The sequence below is a fragment of the Trematomus bernacchii genome, unplaced genomic scaffold, assembly GCF_902827165.1.
Source record: "Trematomus bernacchii unplaced genomic scaffold, fTreBer1.1, whole genome shotgun sequence".
NCBI classification, from domain to species: Eukaryota; Metazoa; Chordata; class Actinopteri; order Perciformes; family Nototheniidae; genus Trematomus; species Trematomus bernacchii.
In genome coordinates this window covers 3,390,085-3,405,715 of record NW_022987840.1, presented here as the reverse complement: position 1 = coordinate 3,405,715, position 15,631 = coordinate 3,390,085, and the positions used below count along the sequence as shown (strand labels likewise).

Sequence of the window (15,631 nt, the reverse complement as noted above, 5' to 3'; positions counted from 1 at the left end):
AGTAGCAGCAGTCTTGAGGAATGTAAACACCTAGAGAATTTTACAAGCCTGAGCCAAACTATAGTATTCTTTAAAGCATTTTTCTTTTACAGCAGTAACCATTTGACTGTACGTCTTGTAGGCGTTTTGACACTGATGGATGATAATACATGTCATGGAGCGCCTCTGTTAAAAGGCTCCAGTCATTGTGTTCAAGAATGTCTTTTTTCTCGACACATAATCCTCTCAAGTGCTAGTCCACCTGGGTCGTTAAGAGTCACATTCTTGACTCTCTTTGAGTCAAACATGTCGACTTCTCAGAATTCCTGCAAGTCTTCAGTTTGTACTTATTCCTTTTGGTAAAAAGAGGTGTTTTATGTTATTAAGCCTACACTCAGTGCTATAATGGGGTTGACAGAATAATGACAATATACAACACAACTAAACAGCACCACACACTGGAGCCTCAAAAGTGACAGTAGGGTTGAATCAACATCTCTAAAAACTGTTTAAGCAAAAACAACTTTTTTCAACTACTAGTGAAGGTGTTTATTAATATGAAATGTTGCATTGCTATAAAGGAAATGAATGCATGAACATCTGGTCATTTAAATGTGGTCAAGGGCTCTGGAAAAGGTCGTCGAATCCTCTTTAGTTTCCACACTATTAGGTACAGTGTAAAAACAATGCTACAACTACATATAAGAAACTCACTATATAACAACACAATTCATTTACCTCTCTGAAACCATATGTATAGAAACAGATGTATTGTTTTAACTTGGTGTTGTTATAGCAACTGACTGTATTTATACATTTTAATATGTGGAGACCATTTCTATTCAAATGTGTAGATTCACCGTAACACCGGTATGAATTGTATCCCTATGATACAGGTAATGAATGCAGGAATTCTGTCTGTTTCTCAGAGCTTATTATGTTTGTCCATATGTTTATCCATGTGTTTGTGTACAACTCAAACACTGAGCTGTGCCTCCTTTTTTTTATAAGCTTTGAATCTGAACAATGAGCAGTCTGGGAGGTTTGATGTAATTACCCATTCAAGTTCTCTAGGCTTGATTGTACATCTGTTAAGCATCACGGATATGTTTTCCCTGGATTTCATATTCGACTTTTCTTGCAGGACATAAAAGACTCATTCATATTTCTCCACTTACTCCTTTTTTCTTCTGTTTCTCCCTGAAGCAGTCAGCCACTTTATCTCGTCCCCTTTGTACCGGCCATTTGAGGAAGCACAATTGCATTTTTCAAACTCTCCTTATGGGTGTTTATTGAATTCAGTCAAAGATAAATTACAGTTTCACTTCTGAGATGAATTGTGAATGGACTTTACCCTTTTGTTGTAAATCATGTTTGCGCTGTGGAGTAACTTTATAAGTAGTGTTTGTACAGTGTATCTGTAGCTCTCTCTCTCTCCCTCTTGTTGTCACACTGGCCGCTCTCTCTCTCACGGCTGGCAGTGACCGCAGGACTCTGAGGTCTGTGTGGGCAGCCTGGAAGCCATCTCCCCAGCAGATGGCCGTTATTAGTGTCAATAAAGACTAGCCTACAGGGCCAGATAGAATAAGAGGGAGCCCATTTCCTTCTTGGCTGTGCATGAGCCACCTATACTGCTTACAACCTCTCTCTCTCTCTCTCTCTCTCCTCTACTCTCTTTTTCCTTTCCTGAAAATATATAGTTTTTTCCATGGCTGTTTCCAAGTTATTTATTCTAACCAGAACTTTAAATTGGATCCCGTAGAGAGGTTAGAGGAGAGGCGTGGCCCACATGTTAAAGCGCAGGCGCAACAAACAGGAATTCTCTTTACGCAACGCGGGTTCCCTCGAGGTAGAGTTTAATGATCTCTTATTCAGTACAGCAGGCTATTAACAGTACGATGATGTGTTCCCATCCACAGTGGACAACTGCCGCACTGCACTGTACAATGGTAGTTTGTCTGCCAAAACCTCTGTCACTGCCGCACACTTATTAGGTTTCACTTTGAGCAGACATGAAAACACATTCTATCATTAGTATTGTGATGGACTTAGCTCATATGACACTCTATTGGAAGATAGAAATGAAACCATGACTCAAAGTTACTAAAGACATTTGCGTGAACTGGGGAAAGAGAATTTATTTGATCATGTAAGCCTCCCAGAAAATACCTTTCTGTGCATTTATGACACTTAAACACATTGCTACAAAGGCAGCTTCATGTGTAAAGAATCCTACAAAAACAAGCTCTTTGATGTAAGAATAAAAGGACATGCTTTAGAATAAGGTCATCTTAGGTATTCGGTTTAATGCCACTCAGTTACAGTTATCAGCTAGGGATGTAAAGCAACATGAGATGAGCTACTCGACTCCAAAGAGGCCCAACGGCAAAGTCAGAGAGAAATTATGTCGAAGAAAAGAGTCTTGGAAAAACGTAGACAAGCTGTATTGCCGAGAGCAAGAAGAGCTCACACCACACATGACATGTCACATGCAGTATTGAAGGGATGGAGAACTGACATCTTGTCTGTCTCGTGTCTCCACAGGAATGGGAAGAAGGAGTCTGACCTTGAGGCGGCTCTGATCAGGCTGAGGGACCTGGAGGCCATGCTGAACTCTAAAGATGCTTCCCTCTCCACGGCCCTGGGGGAGAAGCGGACCCTGGAGGCGGAGTTGAAGGACCTCAAGGCCCAGCTGGCCAAGGTACAAACATCGTTATTGGAATAAAAGCCTTGCATGGTTGTTGTTGGCAGAGGGAGCATGCTCTTAAGGGTCAAATGAAGGGCAACCCTGTTCAGAAAGCATGGAGAAGTGCATGTTTATTTATGTGTGGTTTATTTATTTTGTATCTACATTAATATCAGGAGGATTTCAGCTGACACAGGGCATCTTCTCTATTGCATCCACACAAGTCATACTTTCAATTTAATTCAGGGGCCTCTAATCGAGTTTAGAAGAAATCATATGGCCATTTAGCATATTTATATCACCTCAACTGACCTTTTTTAAATAGAAAAAATCTTCTATAAAGAAAAGAGAAAAGAAAAATGCCCCGTTGTTTACTAAAAAGTGCCACATTTCTCATCTTTAAGTGCAAATCTTTTCTAGAGTTTAGATGCAAATAGTAAAACAGACCAGCCATGTGCATTTCAAAATGAAAGTGTATCTGACTGATGTATATTAACGATGTTTGATTACTGACTCAATCCATATCGCTGGATTTCATTATGCCTAATAAACATCCCTCTAAATTGAGATCATAGAAAAATCAACCTGCATTAATGGGATAGGCGTGACAAATGTTAAAATCTGTCTTGGCACCTTTTTGAAAAAACAATCAGTAGATTTTGCAATGCAAAGCTGCAGTGACTGATATTTGATAGAGTGCAGAAATACCAGCTGGGAGTAGTCATTTGATGTAAAGCCTCCAGGCAGTTGATTGTGAATGAGGACAAGGTGGCGAGGCGGACAAGGTTACTTTCCCTGCTGTTTGTTTTATCAATGAAGTTTACCTAAGGACTGACGTAGATACAGTTGTGGCCCTGCTCCTCCTACTGGCCACAATCAGGAAGTGCAAGTTGTCTTCAAAGAATAGCTGAAACAATGCTGCACAGATCACACACCCTGGGCTTGGTTTGATTTTTTTGAAATGCACCCATTAAAGAACATTTCTCTCTCCCCTTCCCTCCTTCCCTCCCTCCCTCCCAGTTGGATGGCAGCTTAGCGGATGCCAAGAGGCAGCTTCAGGATGAGATGCTGAGGAGAGTGGACGCCGAGAACCGCCTGCAGACCGTGAAGGAGGAACTGGAGTTCCAGAAGAACATCTTCAACGAGGTTCCCACTCTTCACCTCAACCTTTCTATTTTTATTCAGCCGTCTTCTGTCCTACTTTTCATCTTTTCCTCAGGATATTGATTTGCTTCCCAACCTCCTGCATGTTTGTTTTGCATTTCCCCTTCAGATATGTCTCCTTTTGTTTCTCACCTCTCCTTGATTTTATTCCAAGTTTATTTTCACATACATAATAAAACACAGTACAAGTAGAAAGATATATACACATTGTAAAGTATTAAAATTGATTTTTTTATTTAATTAATTGTAATTCTTGCCATCATCAAGGTCATAATTTAAAAAATATTGTGGTTTCAATCAAGTCCTGACCAAATCAGTCATAACTTGGACTTGCTTAAAGGTCCCAGGGGATGTTATGCATGTGGATTTCTTGCCTTAGTGCCCTACTTTTAAACAAATAATTACTCCACAGCGACTGAATTATCAATGCAATTAAGTTTATTGACTATAACAGGTTTCTACAGGTAGTCTTTTATATTTTTCATGGCCTTAAGCAAAATGAGCCGTACATCAATATAAAACGTCCAAGTTTGAGTAGTCACATAACCAAGGTTAATCCCACTTCATAGCAAGTGCTCTTGAGACTGATGACCTCTCCATCCTGCTGTGTCTGTAGGAGCGGCGTGATAGCGAGCACCGCTACAAGTCCCACATGACGGAGGTGGTCAGCGGGCGGCAGCAGGAGTTTGAGAGCAAGCTGGCCATCGCCCTGATGGAGATGAGAGCCCAGCACGAGGAGCAGCTCGCCCTCTACAAGGAGGAGGTGGAGAAGACCTACAACTCTAAGGTACGACTCACTGGACGCTGCATTACACGCAGCTCTGGCGCCACCTAGAGTAAAGAAAAAGGCTGTTACTCTCTATAGTGGTGGTGCCTTGGGTGTAGACTTTTTGAATTTGCAAATTAATGAGCTGCTCATTGTGTAATATCCACAGCTCAGATCATGCATATTGATTTACTCCCTTTTAACAATCAATCAGTTTACAAATGCCTTAATTAGCTTTTCTGTTGCCTTATATCTACATGCCGATGGGAAATTAATTTAACAGCCATTATCACTGTCTAGTGCAGGGGTGTCAAACTCAAATACACAGTGGGCCAACATTTAAAAATCGGTACTAGTCGAGGGCCGGACTGGTTCAATGTTTATTGCAAAACGTATTGAAATGAACTTATTGCACATATTAAACCTGGAACTAACAAAGCTTAAATTATTGCCTATAAAAACAACATGAAACATTAAATAATCAGTTGCATTCATTTCTTATGGCTCTATCTGCAGCTTTTCCGGAGTCATTTCTTATGATTACATTTTCCCACAGGCCAACAACAGCTTCAAAAAAACAATTTCCCTCAAAAGAAAAAAACAAACATGCCCTGTTGTCGCAAGAAAAAAATTGCAAAAGGAAACATCCATTTAAACTCAGGTTGCTGCTGTGATGCTAGTTCAAGCCAGATACTTGGCATCTCATCTTGGGTGCAAGTTCATCAATGTTTGGGGTCAGGCTCTGAGCTGAGGAGACCCTCAGGATTGAGTGAAGGTGCAATATACCGGCGGGCCAGATCTAATAGTAATGAAAAATTATCCTGCGGGCCGAAATTAAATCCACCACGGGCCTGATTTGGCCCCCGGGCCTTGAGTTTGACACATGTGGTCTGGTGGATAGACACACTTTTAAGTTTTTTCATTAGAATTTGCTGTTTAATTTTGTGAGTAAATGTTTCTAAATCAGTTAACAGGCAAAAATTGCAGGATGCTGAAAAGTATTTTGCTATTATGATGTTTGGTATCCAACAGAGCCAAAGATGATTAATATTTATGAATGGAATACTTAACCCACAAAATGACCATTGTAAATCAACTTTACATTTTTTTATAGCATACAACTGCATACAATGAGACTTGGATTATATTGCTCAAGTGAATTAAGAGTTTAGTGAGCAGTTTTTCTGTTGTTAAACGCAGCCTCCATTAAATTCAATTGATCACATTTCCCCCCCATTTTCTCATTTTATTCACTGTGGAATGGATACAAGTTCATTTATATACAGAGGGTCAAGTGTTCATTTAAATAATGACAGTCCCTTGAAATAAAGTTGACCCGATTCTAAGTGTTTTTCAAACGGCACAGTTTTAGCCCGGTTGTTCAGGGGAGGAAGCCACCGCTGCAATCTGACTTGACCTTTTCTGCCTGTGTCAGCTGGAGAACGCCCGTCACTCTGCTGACAGGAACGGCCATTTGTTGGGAGCCAGTCATGAAGAGGTGCAGCAGTCCCGGGTTCGAATTGAGAGCATGTCAGGCCAGCTCAGCATGATGCAGAAACAGGTATACACACACATACACACACACACACACATACACGCACACGCGCACACACACACACACACAGAGGATGCTGTCTTTCCTGGCCACGTTGCTTTGTGGATGACTGAGCACCATTGAGCTTCACCTGGCTCATCAAGCAGACCCACAGTGTTTGTGCTGTTACAAGAAGTGCACTGACTCCCTAATTAGTTGTAATTTACTAACCTTTCTGTGTGTCTTCTGGCGGAATCAGCTGTCAGCGAGCGAGGCCAGGGTGCGGGAGCTGGAGGAGGCGATGTCAAGGGAGCGGGACCTGATGCGGCGGCGCCTGGAGGATAAAGAGCGGGAGGTGACTGATATCCGCAGTCGACTCCAACTGCAGCTCGAGGAGTACCAGGAGCTGCTGGACATCAAACTGGCCCTGGACATGGAGATCAATGCTTACAGGAAGCTGCTGGAGGGAGAGGAGGCCAGGTGAGATTGTTGTAAAAAACAAACCAATCGAAAAACATAAGCCACTTTTTCATGTGAGCTCTGGACAGTGTCTGAAGAATCAGGTCCGGGTTTCATCCAGAGTTTTGCTTCCACGCTTTTGTCAATCGATAAGTAAACTGAGTGAACAACGTACAGGCTCAGGGAAAGCAATCACAGGCAGGCAGAGAACTGTTACTAAGAATGGTTTTAAAGTAGCAGCAATGTGAAAATGCAGTTCTGACACAGCTTATTCTACAATACAGCTGCCGTAACAAAAGGTCATTTTTTCCCTAAAAAAGGTTTTTGAGCTTCAACCACCAAGCACTGGAGAATCTTAGTTATATAATCTGTGTTGAGACCCAGAGCAGTAAGCAAGAGATACATGAAGTATATAAAGGCTCTTTACCAACAGTGATTCTGTATACTGGTACATTGGTCTAAATATCTGAACCTCTTCTTTCCCTTTTTCCTCAGGCTGAGTCTCTCACCCGGCACTACACCCACCGCCAAGGTCACAGTGACACGGTCCTCTGGCTCCGCCCACAACCAGATCAGTCGTGTGGTCCAGTCTTCCGGCCTTGCCGTTGGCACCGGCACCGCCTCCAGCAGCCGTAACTCCTCCGGAACAGCCGTCTCCAAGAAGCGCCGCCTCAATGACAACGACAGCGAGACCTCCAGCATGGTGGGGGGCTCTGTGACCAAGACTCGCATCAGTCAGAACGCCTCAGCCAGCGGGCGCGTCACCGTGGACGAAGTCGACCTGGAGGGCAAGTTCATCCGTCTCAGCAACAAAGCCGACGAGGTGAGTGGGTCCATCCGGTGGATTTACAACCCTTTAACCTGGTTTTATCTGATTGCATGCCACTCAGACTGCCAGCAAAAAATGTGGTAAAAGATTTTTTAAGACTGATTACAATGTAATACTTATTTTTAACATAATAAACCAATTTACGGTTAACCTTTGTGTTAACTGAATGACAGTTGTGTTTAACAGTATCATTTCCGTGTATACAAAACTTTAATTAAATCTTTATTGGTTTGTCTTATCCCCATCACTCTTCTCATTTCCTTCTCGTAGGACCAATCTCTGGCTAACTGGCAGGTGAAGAGAGTCGTAGGTACCACCACCCCCATCATCTACAAGTTTCCCAGCAAGTTCACTCTGAAGGCCGGAGGAACTGTCACGGTAAGTTGCACCAAATTCTCTAGATTGGTCTGTTTGTTGATTTGTCCATGCTTAATTTAACACTTTTTGACCATGAGGAGTATTACTGAGAAATATTTATAATGAGTGGGTCCCCATTTTGTTTGTACAAATTAGTGCTAATGTCCTGATCCTTTTTTTTTACTAGTCAATAGATGGCAGTAATGCATCAAGAAAAGTATCAAAATCTACAATGCAAAGAAGAAGATGGCAAACATTCTGAACATTGATTAAACATTTTTTACATTATTGGTTTAGAAATTGTTAGATTTGGTAATAAATGTATTTAACAGGCCTTGAGAATACACACAATACTTTGAACTGAGACAGAAGTAATGAAAACCAATCACAATCTCTTGACCTTTGACCTTCATAGATCTGGGCTGCCTCTGGAGGAGGAACCCACAACCCCCCCACTGACGTGGTGTGGAAGACCCAGAGCTCCTGGGGCACCGGAGACCTCATGCAGACCATCCTCATCAGTGCCAACGGAGAGGTGCGACTTCACCTGAATGGATCTGAGCTTGTCTTTTATTATTTTTACCTGCAACTTCCTCATCTTTTTATCACTTTACTCCCCATCAGGAAATGGCCATGAGGAAGGTGACCCGCACCCTGTTCCATGAGGATGAAGACGATGACATGGTAAGCATCTCTTCTGTAAGACTGTAAACTCCTGCAGCTCCTCTCAGTGGAGCAGTGTGCAGTAACTGGTGTGTGTGTCGCCCCCTGCAGGGAGCTCACAGCACGAGCGGGGACAACGAGTACAACCTGCGGAGCCGCACGGTGATCTGCGACTCCTGCGGGCAGACGGCGGACCGCCCGGGGTGCGGCGGCGGCGGGGGTCTGCCTGAAGGCCTCGGGGGACACTCCCTCTTCATGGGGAGCAACGAGCCCAGAAAGGTACCATTACTCTGTTACTGGCATAAAGCAGACTCTGCTATATTTCATGATATAAGACTTTTGATGATTTTATCACTGGTTAAAGTAATTGTATGAATTAAGCCAATAAACCCAGCCAATTAAGTTAACTACATAATAAAAAGTAATATGTGTGACCCTTTTATCCTACAATTATCAAATTATTTCCCAGAAGTTTTCCTGGATATAACAAATAAATAATAATGTTATTTATTTATTGCTGAAAACTGTAGACAAATATGTCAATGTTGTTGGTTCAGACAACCTACCGTACTGTACATTGGGTTGGTCAGCAATCATTTGGAATACATTTATTCAAAGTGTACCACTTGAACAGCTTTTGGCACTTTAGATTTTTGGACAATCATAACCAAATAATATAATTATTTATGGGTGATCAGGTATCACAATTCAATTTGAAAATCATGTAAGACAAAGCGGGCTTTTTTTTTGCTAACTTTAATTAACTTACATTACTGTTTAACCACTGAATTACACAAGCAGGCAATGCATTGACCATTTCTGTTGATTATATTTCATTGTAGTTGACTGGGAAGAAGTAATCACATTAAAAACTGAATGGAACAGCTGACTTTTTTTTTTTCTCTTCTCATAAATGTTGCTTACAAAATGTCTTGTATTGTAAGTTTATTGTTAATATTCTTCTACTTTGTATCTCCACATTTAACACCACACTGTCACTTCCTCCTTCAGGGCCGTGCAAAGCCGGAGAACTGCTCCGTCATGTAGAGCCAGACCCAACCTCACCTGACCTGACCCCACCTCACCTGAACCCACATCCTGCAGCCAATAAAGGACGAGAAGATATTTTCTTCCTTTGGGTTGTTTGTCTCTATTTTCATTTTTTTTATACGATATTATTTTTTGTATTCAGATAAATCTGCAGGTTAGGATTGCTTTAAGGTTTTCGGGGGAAAGGATTTTCATATTCAGCTTTTGATTTTGTATTTCAAGTTATGTCATCGCATGTGTGCTGCGCTAAATGCTTGTCTTGCTCTTGTTCTTGCACAAACTCTCTCTCACACTCACACACACACACACACACACACACACACACACACACACACACACACACACACACACACACACACACACACACACACACACACACACACACACACACACACACACACACACACACACAGCTCCATTGACCAGTGCTTGCGCTTTGATCCCAGCCGGGGTTTCACATTTAATGGCCATGCTGTCAACTCTCAACACGAACAGCTAGTGAACCCTGTCAGGAATAAGTCTCAGCCTTACAGACCATAGGAAACTAATCCTGTGGTGTTTTTTTTAAATCATGTTTATTGACCATCAAATCAGGTGAAATCTTTATTTGAGATGTTGATGTTTACAATGAAATATGCTTGTCCGTCTTTTTTGAAACAGTGTTTTGCTGTCTCAAAATGCTATAGAAAATACATTGACGTTGGTTTTTGTTTTGATAATCATGTTGAAATGCTCTCCAAAGATAGCCGCAGTACTGTAAAATCAGGATGTTCTGTTTTTTATTTAGCCTTAGACAAACATGTCCAAGTAACTGTTGTAAGTGGATCCAGATAATATGATGGGCTGTTATGGTGCACACGGAGAAATCATTTTGAGAGGAATATTTTTTTCCTGCAAGTCGAATCTCAAACTGGTGCATTTGATTATGTTTTTCAACATGTGTGGAACGTAAGGAATTGTTGTTTGCTGGACAAGTTGAATGTACCCAGTAAAATATGTATCTCAGTATGATATACATTGATATATGTTGCCTTACAAAGATGTTCAGGAAGAGGTACTGTGTTTTGAGTATTTACTCGTGCCATATATATACAGTATAATGGTGAGCTTATTCCACCAAATGAACATTATTCTAATAAAAAGCTGTTGCTGCTATTTTCAGAGTGCAACAGTCATTTTTGGAGACATTTTAACAAGCTTTTTTACAGATATAAAAACAACAAATGTGCCTTTTTAGCGGACAGAAAACTACAATCACTGTTCTCTGAGCTTTCTATCAGTCTTGTGACTGTCAGCTGTCTGATTTGTGTTGCTCGTAAAAACTGGTCAAAGGGCTTTTTTTCCTTTCCTGTAAGCTTAATGGCTTTGCAAATCCCCATGCATGATTTTGGGACGTTTTATTTTGAATTGTACTTAATAGATGGTATTTGTGCCACATTAGATCATTTTTTACCTTAATTAGATGCCTGATTTTGTAACAATGACCTAAAGTGCCTTAAAAAGGTCCATAACACTCGTTAAAGAAGTGGACAGATCCAAAGATGACAGATTTATAACTAAGAGATAGTATTTATCATATATGCAAGTAAATAGGGTATGAATATAATTACTATGTTATTGTGAAAAATATGCAGCTATTAAGTGAAACATCCCACTCAGAAAGATCATTTTAAGGGTTTGGTTCAGGGTTTTTCAAAGGCCTGTCTGACCAGAGAAACTTTCCTTTTATTTTTATTCTCATCGACAGCTGCTCTTAAACATGTATACGCAATGTTAGTTCAAGTCAATGAACAAGCAGGACACTAACAGATTCAAACCACAGATGTGCTTTGTGTGAAAGTCTTGAAAGGCCTTTTTGAAATCCTGAACCCTCTGAAAGTCCTCATTGAAGCCTCATGAGTCTTTGAAGGACTTGAAATGTTACCGAAAGGGATTTCTTGTGAGCCTTTAATGCCAAAGTTGTAATTTGCTTGAAGTAGAATTTCATAACGATGCTGTCAGCACTATCCTGTTTTTGTTTTCTGTTTTGCTTTTTTAAATAATGCTGAGTAAAATGAGGTTTTTCCCAGTGACTGACTGACTTGTTATTTCCTTCATAAACACCAATGATGAAAAGTGCAGCCATCTTTATTTACACTATATACACACAAACATGTTTCCATGGTTACATTCAAAAATATATGTTCATACGTAGAAAAAAGGCCTCTAGCTATACTGGAAACTATAGCATTAAAAGCACAAGGTACATTCTTCTGGTAAACAGGGTTTCTGTTATCCAATTGACAGAACAATAAACTTCATTTGATAAAAACAAAACACAAATAAAGGATATCGGATGTATTTAGACGCAATACATAAGCAATTAAAGTTTACCTCCTTTAAAAAAGAAAGTATTTTGGTTGAGCGCGCTCTTTAAATACCAGGCAAAAACAAACATTGCTGTAGCGCGCTTCAGTGACATCCAAGATGCTGCTTTGATTTGGCTTGCAACTTCCTGTTTGATGTTTCCTTTTCACAACAAACAATGTTTCTGCCCACGGCGAGTTTTTGGCATCTATAACTGAGCAAATGTGTGTGAACGATGGTCACAAACGCCTTTAACCATCCTAGAATAGGACTGTTCTTTTACATTAGTGTGACCCAAACAATATATTCCATTGTATATTTACAAAGTTTTCATCTGGCAGCAGCAATATGTGAGCCACATGTGTTGAAACAAACAAGGAGCACGTTTTGTTTGACGAGATTATCATAAAAAAGATGTTCATCTTGGCAACAAAACTTTGGTTAAACAACCCGACTTAAAACCTGAACATGAGAAATAAAACTAAATTAAAATAATGTGTCTCAGACCAGAGACTGGCAGTATATTTAGCAGTACGCATTTTTTCCATGAGCAAAACAAAAGGAAGTCCAGCTGTGTGATGAATTCAAACAAAGCTTCTTGTGTAAATAAAAGAATTCTATATATAACCTCAAAAAAATTAAGACTTTAAAAGAAAACTTGAATGGGGGCCTTTTGATCATGCACACCAGCTGATCAGTAGCAAGCTAAATGTGTGGGGAACATCAATTACAGCATGTTTACATGAGTTCAAAAGCAAAGAACTTCCCATGCTGCATTTCACCATGAAATCTTCTGGTGTATTTTTCCCATGGGAGGTAAATGCAGTCCCACAGACCGCCCCCCCCTCACCGCAGCCCGCTGGCTCCACTGTCTGGATGACAAGTCTGTCACGGTGAAGCAAGTACCCCTTCAGTCCACAGGGGGGCAGTGTGGAGCTAACAGGGGGGCGTCCACACTCAACAACAGTTCCTCCGCCTATAGGCGCTGCTCTGTGGGTGGTCTGCAGCTCTGACTGACAGAAGCGTAAAAGTTCGCTCCTTCTTTGCGAGCACACACCTGAAATCCTTCCCAAAGTGAGAGGGGGGAAACTGCCTCTGATGCTGGGACCTTCACTGAGGGGATCTCCTGGGGGAGGGGGGGCGGCGGACAGGCGGCAGGTCGTAGTGTCCCGGGATGTGGCTGTTCACCGGGAGGTCGTAGTGGCTCTGGGGGTCCTCGTGTGGAGCGTGACCGAGGGAACTCTGGCGCTCTGAGGGGTACAAAAAAAAAGGTGTTTTGTCCTTTTAGTCAAATCTATTTTATTCATATCACAAATTATAATATACAACAACAGCATGCGACACCTTATCTGTGCTTTCTTTATAGCCTTGCTTCAGATAAGGAAAAACTGCAACATTAGGGCTCTGCTAATCAGGGGTCAGCAGTTTGATCCCACGCCCTGCAGACGAAGTGTCCTTGAGCAAAATATCCCAATTACCTCCCGTAGCCATGACTACAGTATTGTGTATGTAAGTTGCTTTGGATAAAAAAACAATACTTCATATAAGGAAAAATATCACTCCTCCACTTCCATTGTATATATATTTTTTTAATGCCACATCTGCTAATCATATTTAAGATTTCTTGGTTTAGTCTTAGGGAAAACGTTAACTTGAAGGTCTGAAATGATGAAATATATAGTATAGAATCTAATTTAAACCAGGTTGCACTCACTGATTTTTTCACTTTCTTCACTTTCTTTGCAGGCATGTGAAAAAAAAGTATTCTTCAAGAATTCAAGGTAAAAATGGGTGCGTAACCCATTTCCTTAAATGTGTATGTTTTTCTATCATGAATAATTTCTCTCTTCTGCTTTCAGTAGAGCGAGTGTAAAAACAGGTATTGATGGAGGGAAGTGTTATTTTCTCTCACTTTTCCACCCAAATGTCCCAGACGACAGAGGATCCAAAATTATGATATTCTACTTCACTAGAGGAAAAAAATCAGTAACATTGAGCCAATATTTCCATCAATTTGGCATTTCCTATCCTGCGATACAACGTGACCCGACATCATTTATTAGTCTGACTTCGTCTTGATGAATTACTGATGCTAAAAAAGAACCCCTTCCCTGCTGCTCTTCCTCTTCCCAGTAAACAGTTGTTCATTTATCAGACTCTGGCTTCAGGAAGCCCGTCCTCCCCATCTGTCAGAGCACAAATCCTGTTCTGACATTTGAAAGATCCTAACTCTGAAAGAAAATATATTAGTATTTTTCTTGAGATGTGATCATTATTTTAAGTATCAGGGTTGATTCTCTCAAAATGCCACTATTGATCAGGTAAAATGCCAAACATTCTCTTAATCCAGCTTCAAAAGTGTTAAGATTTGCATGCTTTTTAAAATCTTCTTGAATAGTAAATAGATTTGTTTCTGGTTTTGGAGGGAAGTTTTGAAGAACCCAATGATTCACGGAGAAAAGAATGAGCAGAATAATCGTAAAAGAATTGTTAGTTGTACAGAGTGATACAATTATAGTTTCAGTTTCAAATCTCTTGTGATTTCGATAAAGCGTACTTCTATCTTTTTCTACTTCTTGTCATCTCAGTTAAATTATTCCCCTTTATACTGAATATCCTTTATTGGTGTAAAAAGTGAAGGTCCCACTTTTGTACCGTCCTGATTGGCTCACAAGACAAATTGTAATGCAATGTGAAAACTGACCTCCTAACAACCTAATCTTCTTCTTGTAATACTGAAGATGACTCACAAGTCACACTGTTCCAAAAAAAGAAAGAAAAAAGGACACCAGCATTATCGGCTGTTTTGTAAAGGAGTTAAACTATCTCTGCATGCTGAAGGAGTCCAGAGTGACGCTCACCTCTGCGTAAGGTGGCGGTGTTGAACGGCGGGCGGATCTCGGTGTACGCTCGCTCTCTGGGAACGGTGCACTGCATCTCCATGTAGCTGCTCTCGGGGGGGCAGAAGGGCAGACCAGGCAGGTCTTTGATGGTGGCGTAAGGATTCTCGCTGTTCAGAGAACTGCTGCTCGCCGCCACCACGTCTTTCAGCTCTGTCACCACACAAGATACATAAAGAGAGGGAAGTTAAAACACATCTGAAGTGCACACAGAGTCAGAAACAGCAGCAATCAAGGTCATTGTAAAGTCTGTGTACACTTTATGTGAAGGGTGGGGGTTATCAGGACCCAAACGCAGAATGAGGAGAAGGGGTGCAAAGAGAGAGCTTTATTTAACAAAAGCCAATGTCAATGAAAAAACAAGAAAATACATAAACCAGTAGCACGAGGAAGCATCCAGACAAAAAAACGACAGGGACAAACATGGAGGAGCAAGGAAGACAACGACCAAACATGGAGCAAAGGGGAAGACAAGACTAAATACTCAGAAGGGTAATCACAGGACAAGACACAGCTGGGGAGGGGAGAGGAAGGAGGGGACGGGAAGGAGGGGAGGGGACAGGAGCAGGTCTGAGTGCAGAGGGGAGGGGAGGGGAAGGAGGGGGAGGGGAGGGGAAGGGGGGGAAGGAGGGGAGGGGAAAGGGGGGAAGGAGGGGAGGGGAAGGGGGGGGGGGGAGGGGAATGGGGGGGGGGGCAACAGGTGAACACAATGAGACAATCAGACACAGGAGGGCAAACACAGGAAGGAAGTCCAGACACAGGGAGAACAGAATTTCAAAATAAAACCATGACTAAACACAGAAAACTCAAATCATGACACTTTACCATAGAACAGAAATACCCATGTCATCTCTGCATTAATGCTCTCATCGTTTTGATTCATCCTTTTTCTGTAGCA

General features: G+C 41.4%; 2 protein-coding genes across 4 annotated transcripts in view; one reads left to right on the top strand and one right to left on the bottom strand.

Annotated features, from left to right (window-relative positions):
* LOC117500568 (lamin-A-like) overlaps positions 1 to 11,559 on the top strand; it is a 33,076-nt gene extending 21,517 nt beyond the window's left edge. For all 3 annotated transcript variants that reach the window (XM_034153467.1, XM_034153468.1, XM_034153466.1), the window contains exons 4-14: positions 2,524 to 2,680; positions 3,686 to 3,811; positions 4,446 to 4,616; positions 6,031 to 6,156; positions 6,389 to 6,609; positions 7,084 to 7,411; positions 7,688 to 7,795; positions 8,190 to 8,309; positions 8,399 to 8,458; positions 8,549 to 8,716; positions 9,449 to 11,559. In XM_034153467.1, coding sequence (XP_034009358.1) covers positions 2,524 to 2,680; positions 3,686 to 3,811; positions 4,446 to 4,616; positions 6,031 to 6,156; positions 6,389 to 6,609; positions 7,084 to 7,411; positions 7,688 to 7,795; positions 8,190 to 8,309; positions 8,399 to 8,458; positions 8,549 to 8,716; positions 9,449 to 9,484 — 1,621 coding nt within the window. In that variant the 3' untranslated portion in view covers positions 9,485 to 11,559. The remainder of the gene's footprint in view (positions 1 to 2,523; positions 2,681 to 3,685; positions 3,812 to 4,445; positions 4,617 to 6,030; positions 6,157 to 6,388; positions 6,610 to 7,083; positions 7,412 to 7,687; positions 7,796 to 8,189; positions 8,310 to 8,398; positions 8,459 to 8,548; positions 8,717 to 9,448) is intronic.
* Positions 11,560 to 11,598: 39 nt separating this feature from the next.
* LOC117500567 (platelet endothelial aggregation receptor 1-like) overlaps positions 11,599 to 15,631 on the bottom strand; it is a 44,043-nt gene continuing 40,010 nt past the window's right edge. Inside the window, 2 exon segments of the mRNA XM_034153465.1 lie at positions 11,599 to 13,083; positions 14,695 to 14,886. Coding sequence (XP_034009356.1) covers positions 12,944 to 13,083; positions 14,695 to 14,886 — 332 coding nt within the window. The 3' untranslated portion in view covers positions 11,599 to 12,943.